This window comes from Dendrobates tinctorius, unplaced genomic scaffold (genome assembly GCF_039654945.1).
Source record: "Dendrobates tinctorius isolate UK_male_01 unplaced genomic scaffold, ASM3965494v1 ptg000039l, whole genome shotgun sequence".
Taxonomy (NCBI): domain Eukaryota; kingdom Metazoa; phylum Chordata; class Amphibia; order Anura; family Dendrobatidae; genus Dendrobates; species Dendrobates tinctorius.
Window position 1 is genome coordinate 32,368,337 of NW_027361707.1, and position 15,330 is coordinate 32,383,666.

The 15,330-nt window shown below is 41.4% G+C and overlaps 1 protein-coding gene across 4 annotated transcripts in view; it reads left to right on the plus strand.

The window, feature by feature from the left end:
- Nucleotides 1-10,355, plus strand: part of CPEB2 (cytoplasmic polyadenylation element binding protein 2) — a 128,992-nt gene extending 118,637 nt beyond the window's left edge. For all 4 annotated transcript variants that reach the window (XM_073574593.1, XM_073574595.1, XM_073574594.1 and 1 more), the window contains 2 exons: nucleotides 3,366-3,547; nucleotides 5,678-10,355. In XM_073574593.1, the coding sequence (XP_073430694.1) occupies nucleotides 3,366-3,547; nucleotides 5,678-5,905 (410 nt within the window). In that variant the 3' untranslated portion in view covers nucleotides 5,906-10,355. The remainder of the gene's footprint in view (nucleotides 1-3,365; nucleotides 3,548-5,677) is intronic.
- The last annotated feature ends 4,975 nt before the right edge of the window (nucleotides 10,356-15,330 follow it).

Consider the following 15,330-nt stretch of genomic DNA (forward strand, 5'->3'; position numbering starts at 1 on the left):
GCCTCTTCTTCCCAAGCTGTTGAGGAAGATCAAGGCAGAAGGAATTCCAGTCATTCTCATCGCCCCGAATTGGCCCAGAAGGTCTTGGTTCGCGGACATTGTCAATCTTCTCGCGGACGCTCCCTGGAAGCTTCCGGACAGAGCAGATCTGCTGTCCCAAGGTCCGATTTGCCATCCCAATTCTCGGCCGCTCAATTTAACAGCGTGGCTGTTGAGACCGAGGTTTTGAAACGAGCTGGATTTTCCGACCAAGTAATTCAGACCATGATCCGAGCCAGAAAGCCATCATCTTCCAAGATCTACTACCGTACTTGGAAGACCTATTTCACTTGGTGTGAGACCAATGACATCGCGCCCATGTACTTTTCGCTCCCTTCAGTCCTAGCCTTTCTCCAGGTAGGATTGGAAGCGGGGCTTGCCCTCAGTTCCTTGAAGGGGCAACTTTCGGCGCTGTCCATTTTCTTTCAGAGAACGTTGGCTTCCCGTCCTCAAGTCAAGACCTTTCTTCAGGGCGTGGCTCACACGGTTCCGCCGTACAGGGCGCCCGTGGATCCATGGGATCTTAATCTGGTTCTTGAGGTTCTGCAAGGTTCTCCCTTTGAACCTCTCAGGGAAGTTTCCCTTTCTCTTCTTTCTTGGAAGGTGGCCTTTCTGGTGGCCATCACCTCCGTCCGGCGCGTGTCGGAATTGGCAGTTTTTTCTTGCCGCTCTCCCTTTCTGGTGCTTCACCAGGATAAGGTAGTTCTGCGGCCTCCGCCCTCCTTCCTTCCGAAGGTGGTGTCCTCGTTTCACCTCAATGAGGATATCGTGCTACCGTCCTTCTGTCCGAGTCCAACTCATCCCCGAGAGCGGTCTTTGAACAAGCTGGACCTGGTTAGGACAATAAGAGTCTAGCTGTCTAGGACGGCTTCCTTGCGAAAGACAGTCTCTTTTCATTATTCCAGATGGGGCGCGGAATGGTCTCCCGGCGTCAAAGGCCACTATTGCTCGCTGGATCAGATCGGCAATTTTGGAAGCCTACCGAGTTAAGCGTCGCAGAGCCCCTCCGGGGATCAGGGCCCACTCTACTCGGGCGGTGGGTGCCTCCTGGGCGGTACGCCACAGAGCTTCCGCGCTGCAGCTTTGCAAACCTGCAACATGGTCATCGGTTCACACGTTTGTGAAATTCTACAGAGTTCACACCTACGCTTCGGCGGATGCCAGCCTAGGTAGAAGGATTCTGCAGGCCGCGGTGGTCCGCTGGCCTGATGGAAGTTTGTTTCCCACCCCAGGGACTGCTTTTGGACGTCCCATGGTCTCTGTGTCCCCCAATAAGGCGAACGAGAAAACAGGATTTTTGGGTTGCTTACCGTAAAATCTGTTTCTCGGAGCCTTCATTGGGGGACACAGCACCCTCCCATGTTCTACAGCTCCTGTTCTTACTTTGGTTGAATGGTTACAGTTGAGTTGTTTGTTCTGTTTTCAATCTATTCTGTTACTTCTCCTACTGCTTTCTCACTAACTGAGGAAATCCCTGCCGGTCGGTGGGGTGTACACTGCGGAGGAGGAGCTAACCTTTTTTTGCATAGTGTCAGCCTCCTAGTGGTAGCAGCATACACCCATGGTCTCTGTGTCCCCCAATGAAGGCTCCGAGAAACAGATTTTACGGTAGGCAACCCAAAAATCCTGTTTTTACGGTTTTACCGCTGAAACGCGTAGTCCTATCTGCACTACTTTCCTGCGTTATTGCTGTTTTGAACTGCTTGGACCATTGCATTTTAATGGATTTATGAATAAAAAGAAAGAAAAAACTTTTTAACAGCATCCTGGATTGCTCACGTTATTGCTGGACTTTGCTTTGCCGTTGTTCATATATATATATATATATATATATATATATATATATATATATATATACATTATATTTTTTGGCCAGAGGAGTTGACAAATTCAGAGCATGTCTACCATTATGGAGGACCCAACGAATCCTGATATTTTATGGCTTTCCATAAGAATAGCGCTATTCTTAAATTCACCTGTTATCCAACACTTAAAAGAAACCTGTCATCAGGATCATCTTTAGCCGAAGACCCCACCCACAGTCCAGCCAAGAAAGCCCCAAGGAAGCCGAAATTTATCATAATGGTTTAACGAAAACCAGACTGCAGATTTTTACACTGAAACTATGTATTAAATCAGTATGACAGCGCCATTCTGCCTAAATCTTTAGTTTAACTTGGATGATCCTGGTAACTGGTTCTCTGTAACTGCTGATACATTATTCGTATTGCGCCTCTTTTTGGGGGATAAATTGCCTCTTTAAAGAGGACGAGGACTAGCACTCCAGCGCCACCTAATAGACGTAACAATTCTAAAAGTCAGTGTCGACCCTTTAACGAGCCTTGTCACATGACTTTGAAGCCAAACCAGAATCTCATTTTGTCAACACATGTTTCAGGGTATTGCCCCTCGTCAGCGAAAAGTACAAGATCAGGTTTCGCTAGGTGAGAGGCTAAGACTGAGATCTAAGGAGTATCGTATCTCTTTGAGGAGAGTGACATGTCAGAGTGAGGAGACTTAAAAGCCATGGGAAATTAAATATGCAAATTGTCTCTTCAGGGAGGACAAGGACTAAAACTCTAGCTCCACCTATTGGAAGGAGCAATCCTAAAAGTCAATATCAATCCTTTAACGAGCCTTGTCACATGACTTAGGATAAAAGAATATGCATGGCATACAAGTCTCCTCACTCTGAGATGTCAGGACAAGCTTGTCTCCGCAAGAGGAAACCGTTTTTTGGGGGGTGAATTTTAGGGGCCCAACTCATCAAGAATTTCCCTTGTGAATTCTGGCATAAAACTGTTTGATTTTTGTGAAACTCATAATTGCGTAAAATTTTGTGACTTTTTACCCCAGTCTTGGCCAGCTCCGACAACTTGAAAACTTTTTTAAAAAAGTTAGGAGGAGACATAGCCAGGAAATTCAACATAGGGGCATAAATTATGACAGTTGTGTACGTTATGCATGAAAGTATAAAGATGCACCAAATTCGTTAAAGGGAATCTGTCACCAGTTTTTGCTACTCCACCTGAGAGCAGCATGATGTAGGGGCAGAGACCCTGATTCAAATGATGTGTCACTGTGAAAAATCGAACTGTGAAAAACCTAAAACCGAGTGCAAAAAATAACTGAAAAAAAAAACCAATTGACTTATCAGGGCCTTAATGCTCGGTTCTTCAAAGATTGTCGATGATCACTGAGGTCCAGGCCATTGGACCCCTTGGAAGAAAAAGGGCAGAATGGGATTGTAAAAAGTTCTTGAATGCACGAGGGGTACGACATCCTTTCCATCCAACCTATTAATAATCTCATTCTGCTTCCTACAGTGGAACTGGCTATGATAATGGATCGTCTCTACGGGGGAGTTTGCTATGCAGGAATCGATACAGATCCAGAATTGAAGTATCCGAAAGGTGCTGGACGCGTTGCATTCTCCAATCAGCAGAGCTACATTGCGGCCATTAGCGCTCGATTTGTGCAGCTTCAGCATGGCGACATTGATAAAAGGGTAAGCGGTGGATCTGTGCCCCACGTTCAGTCCTGTCATAGATCCTGTAAACCCTGCTAGTGGTATATAGTCTGTGAACTATTACCGATGTGTCCTTTCTTACCTTTACGCAATTGTGAATAAAGAAATTATTTTACAGTTTAAAGGTATTAAAAATAATTTGTGTGCTTTGAGGTTTGTGATGGTAGTGACGCCTCTAGATTTTGCCTGACCGCTGATATCTCTGAACAGGCCGCTCCCAGCTAGGATGAAAGGACATATTCTTCTTTACATATTCTTCTTTTCTATGTGGTGAAGTAGGAAAACCAGGGGAAAGGCGCTCCAATGTTTAAATTAACCCAATAAATATAAATAAATAAATATATATATATATATATATATATAAAGCTGAGTGTATGTGTGTGTGTGTATGTATCAAGCCACACCCACTCCACATAGCTCTGCCCACTGGCGGCTGGAGAGCGGGGTTGCAGAGGGAAAGTGCGAGATGTGAGTGGAAAGCGGAGCTATGAGGGAGAGAGCAGGACACGGCTGGAGAGCAGAGCTGCGGAGGGATAGAGCAGGATGGCGCTTGGAGAGCAGGGCTGTGGAGAGAGAGCGGGACATGGATAGAGAGCAGCGCTGTGGAGAGAGAGAGCGGGATGGTGGAGGAAGAGGGCTGGGCTGTGCAGGGAGAGTGTGATGGCGGGGCTGTTAAGGGAGAGAGCGGGACACTGGTGGAGAGCTGGACTGCTGAGGGAGAGAGCAGGACGGCCAGTGGAGACGGGCTGCGAAGGGAGAGAGTGGGATGGCGAGTAGAGAGCGGGACGGCGAGTGGAGATCACTCTAGAGGACGGAGAGTTTGGGATGGCCATTAGAGAACGGGGTTGCGGAGGTAGAGAGCAGGACGGCCAGTGGAGACAGGCGCTTCTGAGGGAGAGAGCGGGCTGTGGAGGGAGAATGGGCGATTGGAGAGTGGGGCTGCGGAAGGAGAGAGCGTGGCGGTGGATGGAGAGCTTGGCTGCGGAAGGAGACAGCGGGGCTGCAGAGCGAAAGCGGGGCTGCTGATGGAGAGAGCGGGATGGTCAATGGAGACAGGCTGCCGAGGGAGAGAGCGGGACGGTGGATGGAGAGCAGGGCTGCTAAGGGAGAATGTGGGACGGTGGATGGAGAGCAGGGCTGCTAAGGGAGAATGTGGGACGTCAGTTAGTTACTATGCCCAGGCATCGCCAGGCTCTTCAGCTAGTATATGGATATAAAGTAGATTTTCTTTATTAAAACCACAGCATGTTTCGCTGTACCCAGCCTTCCTCAAGTGTCTATTCTCAGAAAGTGCTACTTTCTCTTTCTCGCCTTTTTTCATTAAGTGAACTTCACACATTGCTATGACTTTTTTTATGTAGATGAGGACAAGCAGAACATTCTCCTCTTGTCGTCGTGGGGGCAAATGAAACTACATATGCTCCACTTCCCCTCTGACGCGTAGAGAAGAGTCTGTAAAATCCATTTCCTCATCATGACCAGCAGCAAAGAAAAATCTCAAACTATTTGCAAAATATTTAAAATACTAAATGATTTCTATAAGTTCTATCTATTTTAAGGAAATATATATATATATTTTTTTTGGTCACTAACCTCCACTACAGTTTCAGTGGTGGACAATGTCCCAGGTAAGGAGAGCAGCGCTTGCAAGCTCCTTACGATACAGCTTGCAAGCGCTGCTCTGGCCAACTTCAGAGCCCATGTTCCTCTTCACTGCTGCCTCTGCTTGCAACCTCGGAAAGCGCCGAGTTTTGACCGGTGGCACAAACATGCTGCTGATCCGAACTGTCAACCATTAGGAGCTTATAAAATCCCTCCCTTTTTCCGCAAGAAGGAAGTACTTGAGAAACCCCATTAAAGGCCTGCAAAACCTTTGACAGGCGTTCGTTCAAAGCCACTGAGTGCTCACACATGGACAAATATAGCATAAACATCTCCCAACAGAGTATCACAAATTGTTGGTTGGGGTTGTTGGTTTTAATTTAGGGAAATGTCAAAACAAAAGAGGAAACCTGAAGAAGGGCACTCGTGTAAAATTCCACAGATAGAGAGGAATTTGGGGTTTTGTATCATCGACTAAACAGAAGTGCGTCTTTTCTCTGCTTACAGGTGGAGGTGAAGCCATACGTGTTGGATGACCAGATGTGCGATGAATGCCAGGGTGCCCGCTGCAGTGGGAAATTTGCTCCGTTTTTCTGTGCCAATGTCACATGCCTGCAGTATTACTGTGAGTTCTGTTGGGCGAATATCCACTCTCGCGCCGGGCGTGAATTCCACAAGCCACTGGTGAAGGAAGGAGCCGACCGGCCTCGTCAGATCCACTTCCGCTGGAACTAAACGTGGCCTCTCTACTACTCCCCGAGAAGAAGGGTGCATGCGGCTTACTGTGTTTTACGATACCGACCTGCAGAAGAAATAAGTGCATTCTTCTGCTTCTCACCCCAGTCCTCTACACATGCATCTGTATCAGCAGCCAAAACACTAACAAGTCTCTTTTTTTTTTTTTTTTTTTGTATGTTTTGTTTTCCACCAAAACCCCACATCTCAGGCTTACTAATTCTTTGTGATATCTTCATGTTAAGATTTTTTTTTTATATATATATATTTTTTTTTCTAAGTTCTTTTATAATGTAATGCTGAAACTAGTTATGGGAATGTTCTGCATAGGGGCAACACAGTCTGCTGCTATATAAATATATATATCTATATAGATGAAGTGTGCACTTATTTCTAGACATGGATTTTTAACTTAAAAATCAGCCCCAGTTATTTACCAAAGGTAGCAATTAATAGAAGAAAAATGTCTGCTACTAAAAGATTATTTTTATTGTTGATATTTTAAGTGTGTATGTAAATTTAAAAAAAAAAAAATATAGGGTTGATTTTTTTGCTCTCCATTTTGACTTGCAAGAAATAATACCTCAGATAATCTGATTTTTATTAGCTATTTTTAAACATTTTTAATCATAAGCTGTATTAGCTTTGCTGCTACATAGGTGTTGTGTGTAATGCCACCCTATTTATACAGGATTGAAAGGTTTTCGAAATCTGCACTGCAAAATAAAAAACAAAAAGGCAGGCAGCACAATATGGCCGAAAATTGCCATAGTTTTTAGAATGTGAAATATGCATGTTTACCTACCTGTCTACACCATATGCATGCACTGGAACTATTACCTAACCACAAGTAAAACGGTATTGCAGATAGAAAAATAAAATAAAAAAAATACAAAAAAAAAGAAATTAAAAACTAAAGTTCTTTTGAAACTACTAGGTACAAGTAGCATGAGCAAAACTACAAAATTTTGTAAGGAGAGAAAAAAAAGCATATTTGCATGAATCGTGACTTAAGTAAAACAGATGTCCTTAAATGTGTACAATATAAAAAAAAATAAAATAAAATTTGTTTTAGAATAGTAAGTGCAGCCATTATTTGTCCTGGTCAGTAGTGGACTTCAATTTACAAGGATTGGGTGTAATATTGTAATCCCCGTGCAATAGTCGTGGTGTGTGATTCTGAATCTTGTGACGTGAAGTAGCGTAGAGAAAAAACTGGGAAAAAAAATTTAAATTGTATTACAAAAAAAGAAAAAAATATTTTCCTCCCCAATTTTTCAATTTTCAAGAAATTAAAAAATGTAATTAATGGGGTTCACTGCTAGGATAACCCCATCGTGAACTAAGTGTTTGGCTCCGATAAAATAAAAAAAGCCTGAACTCGCCTCCCGTGTCGGCGACGTTCCAGTGGTGTCAGCACTCGCGGTCCCGAAACTCTCGCGTGGTGTTGTGACATGTGACCCCAGCGCCCAATCAGCATTGGCGTCGCTGTCCCCGCCTTCGTACGGGTTGAACATGAAGAGGAAGTCAGGGATCAGCAGCAGCCCTCCTCTTCATGTTCAATCCATATAAAGGCGGAGACAGTGACGCCAATCCTGATTGGGCGCTGGAGTCACATGTCACAACACCGCACGAGAGTTCCGGGACCGCGAGTGCTGACACAGCTGGAACGTCGCCGGCATGGGAGGCGAGTACAGGCTTTTTTTTATCTTATCGGGGTCAAACGTTTCGTTCAAAAAGGGGTTATCCTAGAAGTGGACAACCCCTTTAAAAAAATAGAAAAAAAGACCAAAGATGGCCAGCACACTTATAATCAGCCACCAGATGTATAACCCACAAGCTATTTATTAATGCCTACCAGTAACAAATAATTACTAGTAATAATAATAATTTAAAAAAAAAAATAAACGCTTTGACGCTTTCAATTACTAAAGTCAAAATGGAGACGGTACAAAAGCAGATGGCTAGTTGCATAACAATAAATGCCCCTTCAAGACAACAGTGACTCTTGGCTAAAACAAAAATTTTGTAATTGGTTTCCCTGTACATTTTTTTTTTTTTTTAGTTTTTTTTAATATATATTAAGGCTGCTATTTTTTTATTTTTCATAAAAATATATATCTATTTATTTACAAAAAAAATTTTAAAAGAAGAAAAGGAATTTTTTTTTTTCTTTTTTTGGCTAATTACGATATTTTAAATTTAAGCCATGGGGTAAATGCAACTAGCCCGAGTAATAAAATTTAATATACAGATAAGATATTCACTCCGCAGAAATAACAATTGGAACACAGAAAGAATCAGAAAGTGGAAAAAAAAAGTTTTTTTTCTGAGTTAAAATCCGTGGGACAATCTTCTGTGTACGAGAAAAAGAAATGTGTTCTTACCGGTTGTCGACAGCGTGTTTTTTTTTTTTGTTTGTTTTTTTTTGTACTGTAAAACTTGTGACTCGTCTGACTTTTGCTGTTAATATGTGGTCGTAGTTCACGTTTTAAATGTTTGACAATTGTTGCTGTTCTGAAGTACTGCTTTCTAATTTATTTATGTACCCTTAATCGTAACTTAATATGATCTGTCATGTTCTCCACGCTCTTAATAGTATTTAATCAATCTTCACCCTTCTTTCCGCCTAAACACCATCCATCCCTCCCCTCCCGAAAAAAAACAATCCCAACTTTATTATGCACTATATTTTATATTTTTGAAAAGAAAACCTTTCGACAGTCAGCTGTTTTTGTTTTTGTTTTTTTTTCTTTTTTAATGGAGCATGCTTCTTTTAATTAACCTCTATTTTGCAATACCTGAATTATTTGCATTTATAAGAAGAAGAAGAAAAAAAAAGAAGATTTTTCCATCAATTTTATTTATTTAATTTAACGAAAAAAAATAAATATTAAAGAGGTGCAACCGCTGCAAGAAAAAAAAATAAATATTAAAGAGGTGCAACCGCTGAAAAGCTAAACAAACAAAAAAAAAAAAATAAAACTGTTGGGAAAAATTACCATTTATTTTTTTTAACCAAAAAAAATTAAATATTTGAAATGAAAATTTGTTTAAAAGGGGAAGATTTGGCAAGAAAGTCCTTTCCTATTAATTGTCATTTCACTTCTGTGCGAGGCAGTCGTCGCTGCTTCCATTTTCCAATCCTGCTTTTTTTTTTTTTTTTTTCCTTTTTTTTTCCGTGTGTGTACTTTTGTGTGTTTAGTAAAAAAAAAAAATCTTATTTTCTAATTGTTGGAACACTGTATTGGATTTTTTATAAATCATATTTATTTTACTATTTTTGTAGAAGAATGCTAGTTTGATTTTGATTGTATTTTTATATTTTTTTTAAAGCTTCTCTTTTTAGTTTTCCCCAGTGTGCATATTGCTGCCCAAAAAGTGTATGACTATGGAGGAAAAAAAAAACTTTAAAAATCCACACTTTTTGTTAAGAAGGAAACATTTAGCATTTATATATATTTGTGTATGGACAACACTTGATATTTTATCCCTGTCGCATCTGGCTGCAGAAAGCCTCTCCTCAAAGATGCTCGAAAACTTGAATATAACACATTTTGGAAGGCTGACTAACCTCGATTCTGTGTTGTGATGTGCAATACTGTTTCTAATATTTGTATAAAAAAAAATTTAAAAAAAAAACAACAGTGTAAACCTTTTTAATGCAAATTTATTTTTTTCATTGCCTGTTTTGCAGATTTTATCCACAGTGTCATTTTTTACTGTCAGAAAAAAGATAAAAAACCCCTTTTGTCATTGCAACTATTTTTTAAAATCCAGAAAAATCTTTGTACTGATGTAAATGATTGTAGTTATTTTGGATAGTGTTTTGCTAACAAAAGGAGAGACTTTTTTCATGCATATTTCTATTTTGTTGTTGTTTTTTTTTTTTTTTTTATTTTCTTTTTTTTTTCTTTTTTAGAAGTACTATTCTTGTCATTAATATCATTTTGTATTTTTTATGTGGGAAAAAAATATATATAATTTTATGACGCTAATTGCTAAAGTTTTATTTTATTTTGAATTTATTTTTGGAGCTGAAATCTTTGTACTATTAAAGCAACTAGTTTCTAATTCAGAGTTTCTGTATAGAATGGCACAAGTGGCTTAGGGAGTGTTTGGATTGTAATTATTAAAGGTTCTTTGATATGCAAATTTTAGTTGATTTTTTTTTTTTGGGGTGTTCTATATAATTAAGAGCCCATGCTTAAGGACACTGGGTGATTGCTTTCAGCTTGAAAAAAATTTTTTCTTTTTTTTTTTTTTTTTTTTTTTTAAAGATATTTTAGTTAAAATTTTACTGTTATCTTCCAGGTGTCTAAATCTCCAGTCTGTCTGTTGTACTGGTAATTTAACCTGTATTGAAATAGTTTGCTGCCAACTATTTATATTAAGTAATTTTTAAATATTTGTAATATTGTTGACTGACTAATAAACTAAGTTATTGGCATGTCCTCTGTTATTGTCTCCTTATTGCTGGTTATGCTTTTAGCTTTTATATTACAGATATATTACATACCCTAAGCAGAACAACGCTTGTCCATGGGCTGCATCTGGTATTTCAGTTCATCCCCATTTACTGTATATAATCATGTATAAGCCGACCCGAGTATAAGCCGAAACACCCCCCCCCCTCCCCTAATTTTGCCACAAAAAACTGGGAAAACTTATTGACTCGCGTTTAAGCCTAGGGTGGAAAATGCAGCAGCTACTGGTAAATTTCAAAAATAAAAATAGATGCCAATAAAAGTAAAATTAATTGAGACATCAGTAGGATAAATGTTTTTGAATATCCATATTGAATCAGGAGCCCCATATAATGCTTCATACAGTTCATGATGGCCCCATACGATGCTCCATACAAAATACTCCCCATATAATGCTGCACAAAGGTTAATAATGGCCCCATAAGATGCGCCATATAATGCTTCATAAAGGTTATGGCCCCATAAGATGCTCCATACAATATGCCCCATAAGATGCTCCATAGAATCTGCCCCCATTAGATGCCCTACAAGATGCTCCAAAGAATAGGCCCCATAAGATGCTCCATAGAATAGGCCCCATATGCTGCTGCCGCTGCTGCTGCAAATAAAAAAAAAAAATGACACTCACCTCTCTGTCGCTGGGGGCCAGGTGCCGGTGTTGCTGCTGCCTCAGGACCCGGCTCCTGAGATTTTCACCTGTCCCCGTTCCCACGCTGCTCGCCGCTGTCTGCCCCGTCGTCTGTTAGTGAAGTACAGACAGCACGGCGCGCACTAACTACGTCACCGCGCCCTCTGACCTGAACATCACAGATAGAGGATGCAGCGTGGGAACGGGGACGGGTCAATATCGTATTTACTCAGGACCGTAGCGTGCGGCTGCATGCATAGCTATGTGGCCGCACGCTCCGCTCAGAGTGACGGCGACAGTGCCGGGTATTAACATGCGAGACTCGTCCGAGTTTCTCGCATGTGTGACTCCGGCCTAAGAGTTGAAATATGCCTGGAAACATGAAAAAAAATAACTGTCACTAAAAAAAATACAATCAGAAGTTTTCTGCACTTTCTGTTAGTTACTTAAGGAACACTACAGCTGAACCACCGGCAGAAGCTGGATGTACACTTAGGACAACTGGTAGACCAGCAACAGTTGGAACACAAACACGATTCAGTTCCAATGCTGTTTTGGGTGGTCTTTTCAGTGTAAGTGATTGACAAATACGCCTGGTCTTGTTTATTTTCTTGAGAGGATTGGACCCTGCGTGACCCTTGTTCTGGATTCCTTACCATAGGGAATTCAATAATTTATTCGGACTCCCATGACAGCACCCTTAGTTCGTGGTGCTGTCAGGGGCTTCCGAAAAATACCGTTACCGGTAAGTAGCTTAATACTTTATTCGGATTCCCATGACAGCACCACGAACTAATGGTGCTGTCATGGGCTTCCGAAAAATACAGTTACCGGTAAGTCACTTAATACTTTTCTGATGTGTATGACCACATTATCAAGGGTACACGACATAGACAAAGTATTTGGACAGGTCCACATTACACCTACAAGAGCTTTTATGACATCCCATTCTAAATCTATAAGCCGTAATATAGTTGATTCCTCCATTGCAGTTATAACAGCTTTCCCTCTTCTGAGAAGGCTTTCTACGATATTTTGGAGGTTTCTGTGGAAATTTGTGGTCACTCATCCAAATGAGCATTTGTGAGGTCAGATACTGATGTTCCAGAAGAGGGCCGGACTCGCAATCTCCGTTCTAGTTCATCCCAAAGATGTTTGGAGTTGAGATTAGGGCTCTCTTCAAGCAGTCAAGTTCTTCCCACCAAACTCCTCCAACCATGGACTTTTCTTTGTGCATTGGGGCACAGACATGCTGGAACAGAAAAGGACCTTCACCAAAGACGTTCAAAAACAAGGGAGTTTTTAAAGCATAAATCTCTCCAGTAAGCTCTCCTATTTTGGGGAGGTTTTGGAGAAGTTTGTTGTTTTGTTTTATTATTTACTGAAGTGGTGTTGAACAGTTTTGGAACATTTTTTTCTCCTTAAGGCTATGTACACACGTATGCAGAAAATTTCTGCATAAAAACCAGACTCCTTCCCGTTTTTTTCTGCGCGGTTTTGCCGCGATTTTTGCACGTTTTTGCCGCAATTTTTTCTGTGCGTCCCCAGACACATAGAAAATAGCTAGAAATGCGGAATTTTCCGCGACATTAATGAGCATGCTGCGTTTTTTACCGCGAAGTGTTTTTTTTCGTGGAAAAAACGCATCAATATGCACAAAGTGCAAAATGCATTCAAATGAATGGGAAGCTTCTTTTAAGCGTTTTTTGAGCGGATTTTTTGGTAAATCCGTGGGAAAAACGCGAAAAAAAATGCTGTGTGTGAACACAGCCTTAGTGTTCACAAGGGTATTATGAGTTTTTGGGGGCGTTTTTGGGGTGCGTCCTCTGCAAAATCCTCCCCAAAATCTCTTAGAAAACCCTTCCAATTTAATGAGAAATACTCTTCTTTTTATGTGAAGAGGTGATTTTATTTTTATTTTTTTCTGAAGAGATTTTTTTAAAAATGCACTGTGGAAAAAAAAATGTGTAAGTCACTTCTATGGGTATCAGAACACGACATCTTTTACATAGTTTTGAAGGCTGAAGGAAGACCTTATGTCCATCTAGTTCAGACTATTTTTAGTGCAGCTGTTCTGCATTGTTGATCTTGGGGAAGGCAAAAAACCCACAGAGTAGAAGCCAATTTTCTCCATAGGGAAAAAAATTCCTTCCCCTAAGCTGGGTCAACCATCTACCTATAATATTCTGTTATTCGTAACCTTCTATACTGTTACTCACAAGAAAAGCATCCATTCCTTTCTTAAATTCATTCAGTGAGTTGGCCATCACCACTTCCTCAGGAAGAGAATTCCAGAGCCTCACTGCTCTTACCGTGAAGAACCCTCTTCTATGCTGGTGCAGAAATTGTCTTTCCTCCAAACGAAGAGAATGCCCCCTTGTCCTTGTCACAGTCCTTGGCACAAACAGTTCATTGGAGAGATCTCTGTATTGCCCTCTGATATACTTGTACATATATATTAGGTCTCCCCTAAGTCTTCTCTTTTCTAGAGTAAATAGACCTAATTTTGATAACCTTTCTGGGTATTGTAGTGAACCAACTCCATTTATCATTTTAGTAGCCCGCCTTTGAACCCTTTCAAGTTCAGTAATGTCTTTCTTGAGCACCGGAGTCCAAAATTGCACACAATACTCCAAGTGTGGTCTGACGAGTGATTTGTACAGAGGGAGAATTATGTTTTCATCTCGTGTCCCCAGACCTCTTCTAATGCATCCCATGACCCTATTTGCTTTGGTGGCAGCTGCCTGACTCTGGGCACTCCAATTTAGCTTCTTATTGACTAAGATGCCTAAGTCTTTTTCCATGTCTGATTTCCCCAGCAGTTTCCCGTTTAGTAAGTAATTATAGCATCTGTTTCTCCTTCCCATGTTCATAACCTTACACTTATCTGTGTTAAACCTCATTTGCCATTTTTCAGCCCAATTCTCCAATTTACTCAAATCTGTCTGTAGTTGCAAACTGTCCTCCTTTGTGTTAACTACCTTACATAGTTTTGTATCATCGGCAAATACTGATATTTTACTGTGTAAGCCATCCACTAGATCATTAATAAATATATTAAATAGTAGGGGGCCCAATACAGAACCCTGTGGTACCCCACTAGTAACCCTGGCCCAATCTGAGTATGCACCATTAATAACCACTCTTTGTTTTCTATCACTAAGCCAGCTACCTACCCATCTACACACATTTTCCCCTAGCCCAAGCTTTCTCATCTTACTTACCAATCTTTTATGTGGGACAGTGTCAAATGCTTTAGAGAAGTCGAGATAAATGACATCCAATGATTCTCCTTGGTCCATTTGAGAGCTTACATCCTCATAGAAGCTGATCAGGTTAGACAGGAGCGATCCTTCATAAATCCATGTTGATAAAGTGGATTGCTGGTGGATTCCGGATAAAAAAAAGCTCATAAGCAATTCTATGTAAAAACTACTTGTTGTTCGTATGTTCAGGCTTTTGAAAGTCTTTTAACCATTTTTCGACATGATCCGTAATAATACGTCATTGCGCCCTAGTACTTACAGACGCGGGACGGATTATTATGTTATTTTTTTAAATGTGACACTGCAACTGAAGTCGCAGTGATCGCATTAAAGTTCCAATGCCATCTTACCTCGGTAGATGACGTCATCTTCCTGGGGGGTCCACAAACAAAATAGAGACATCCTGGGGGGGTGTCCAGGATGTCAATCAGATTGCCTGAAATACTGACGTCCCAGCCGATGATCGGCACAGATCATAGGCTGGTGCCTGGCAACACTAACCCGCTCTGATTGGTGCGATCGACAATTACATCGATTGCACCAATCACAGGGCACATACGCGCTGTGACCGCCCTGTGACCTGCCTAGGATTGGAGCTGTAAAAGCACCGACCTGGTACCTAGCAACTCCAGCGTCACCTCAGTCAGTTCTGATTTGTGCGATCGACAATGACATCAATCACACCAATCACAGAACACACACGAGGTGTGACCGCTATGTAACCTGTCTGTGACCGCCCTGTACCTCCTCATAGTAGCTGAGGATTTGTACAGGGCGGTCACGCTGTCCGATCTGCGCTGTGACACCACAATTGCTTGCTGCTCCTGAAAGAAGAGAGAAGACATCTGTAAGAAGATCCCTGCCTGATCTCGTCATCCACCTTTCCCCCCTCTTTTTACCCCCCCACCACCCTCCTTTGCACCACCTCCGTGCGCACATCCAGCAGCCACCGAGCGTTGATTAGTGACGGCGTTCACAGATCAGCACTCGTGCTCGCTGTTTTACACTTTTTTTTGTCATTTTTTTGCTCCCCGGTTGCTGCTT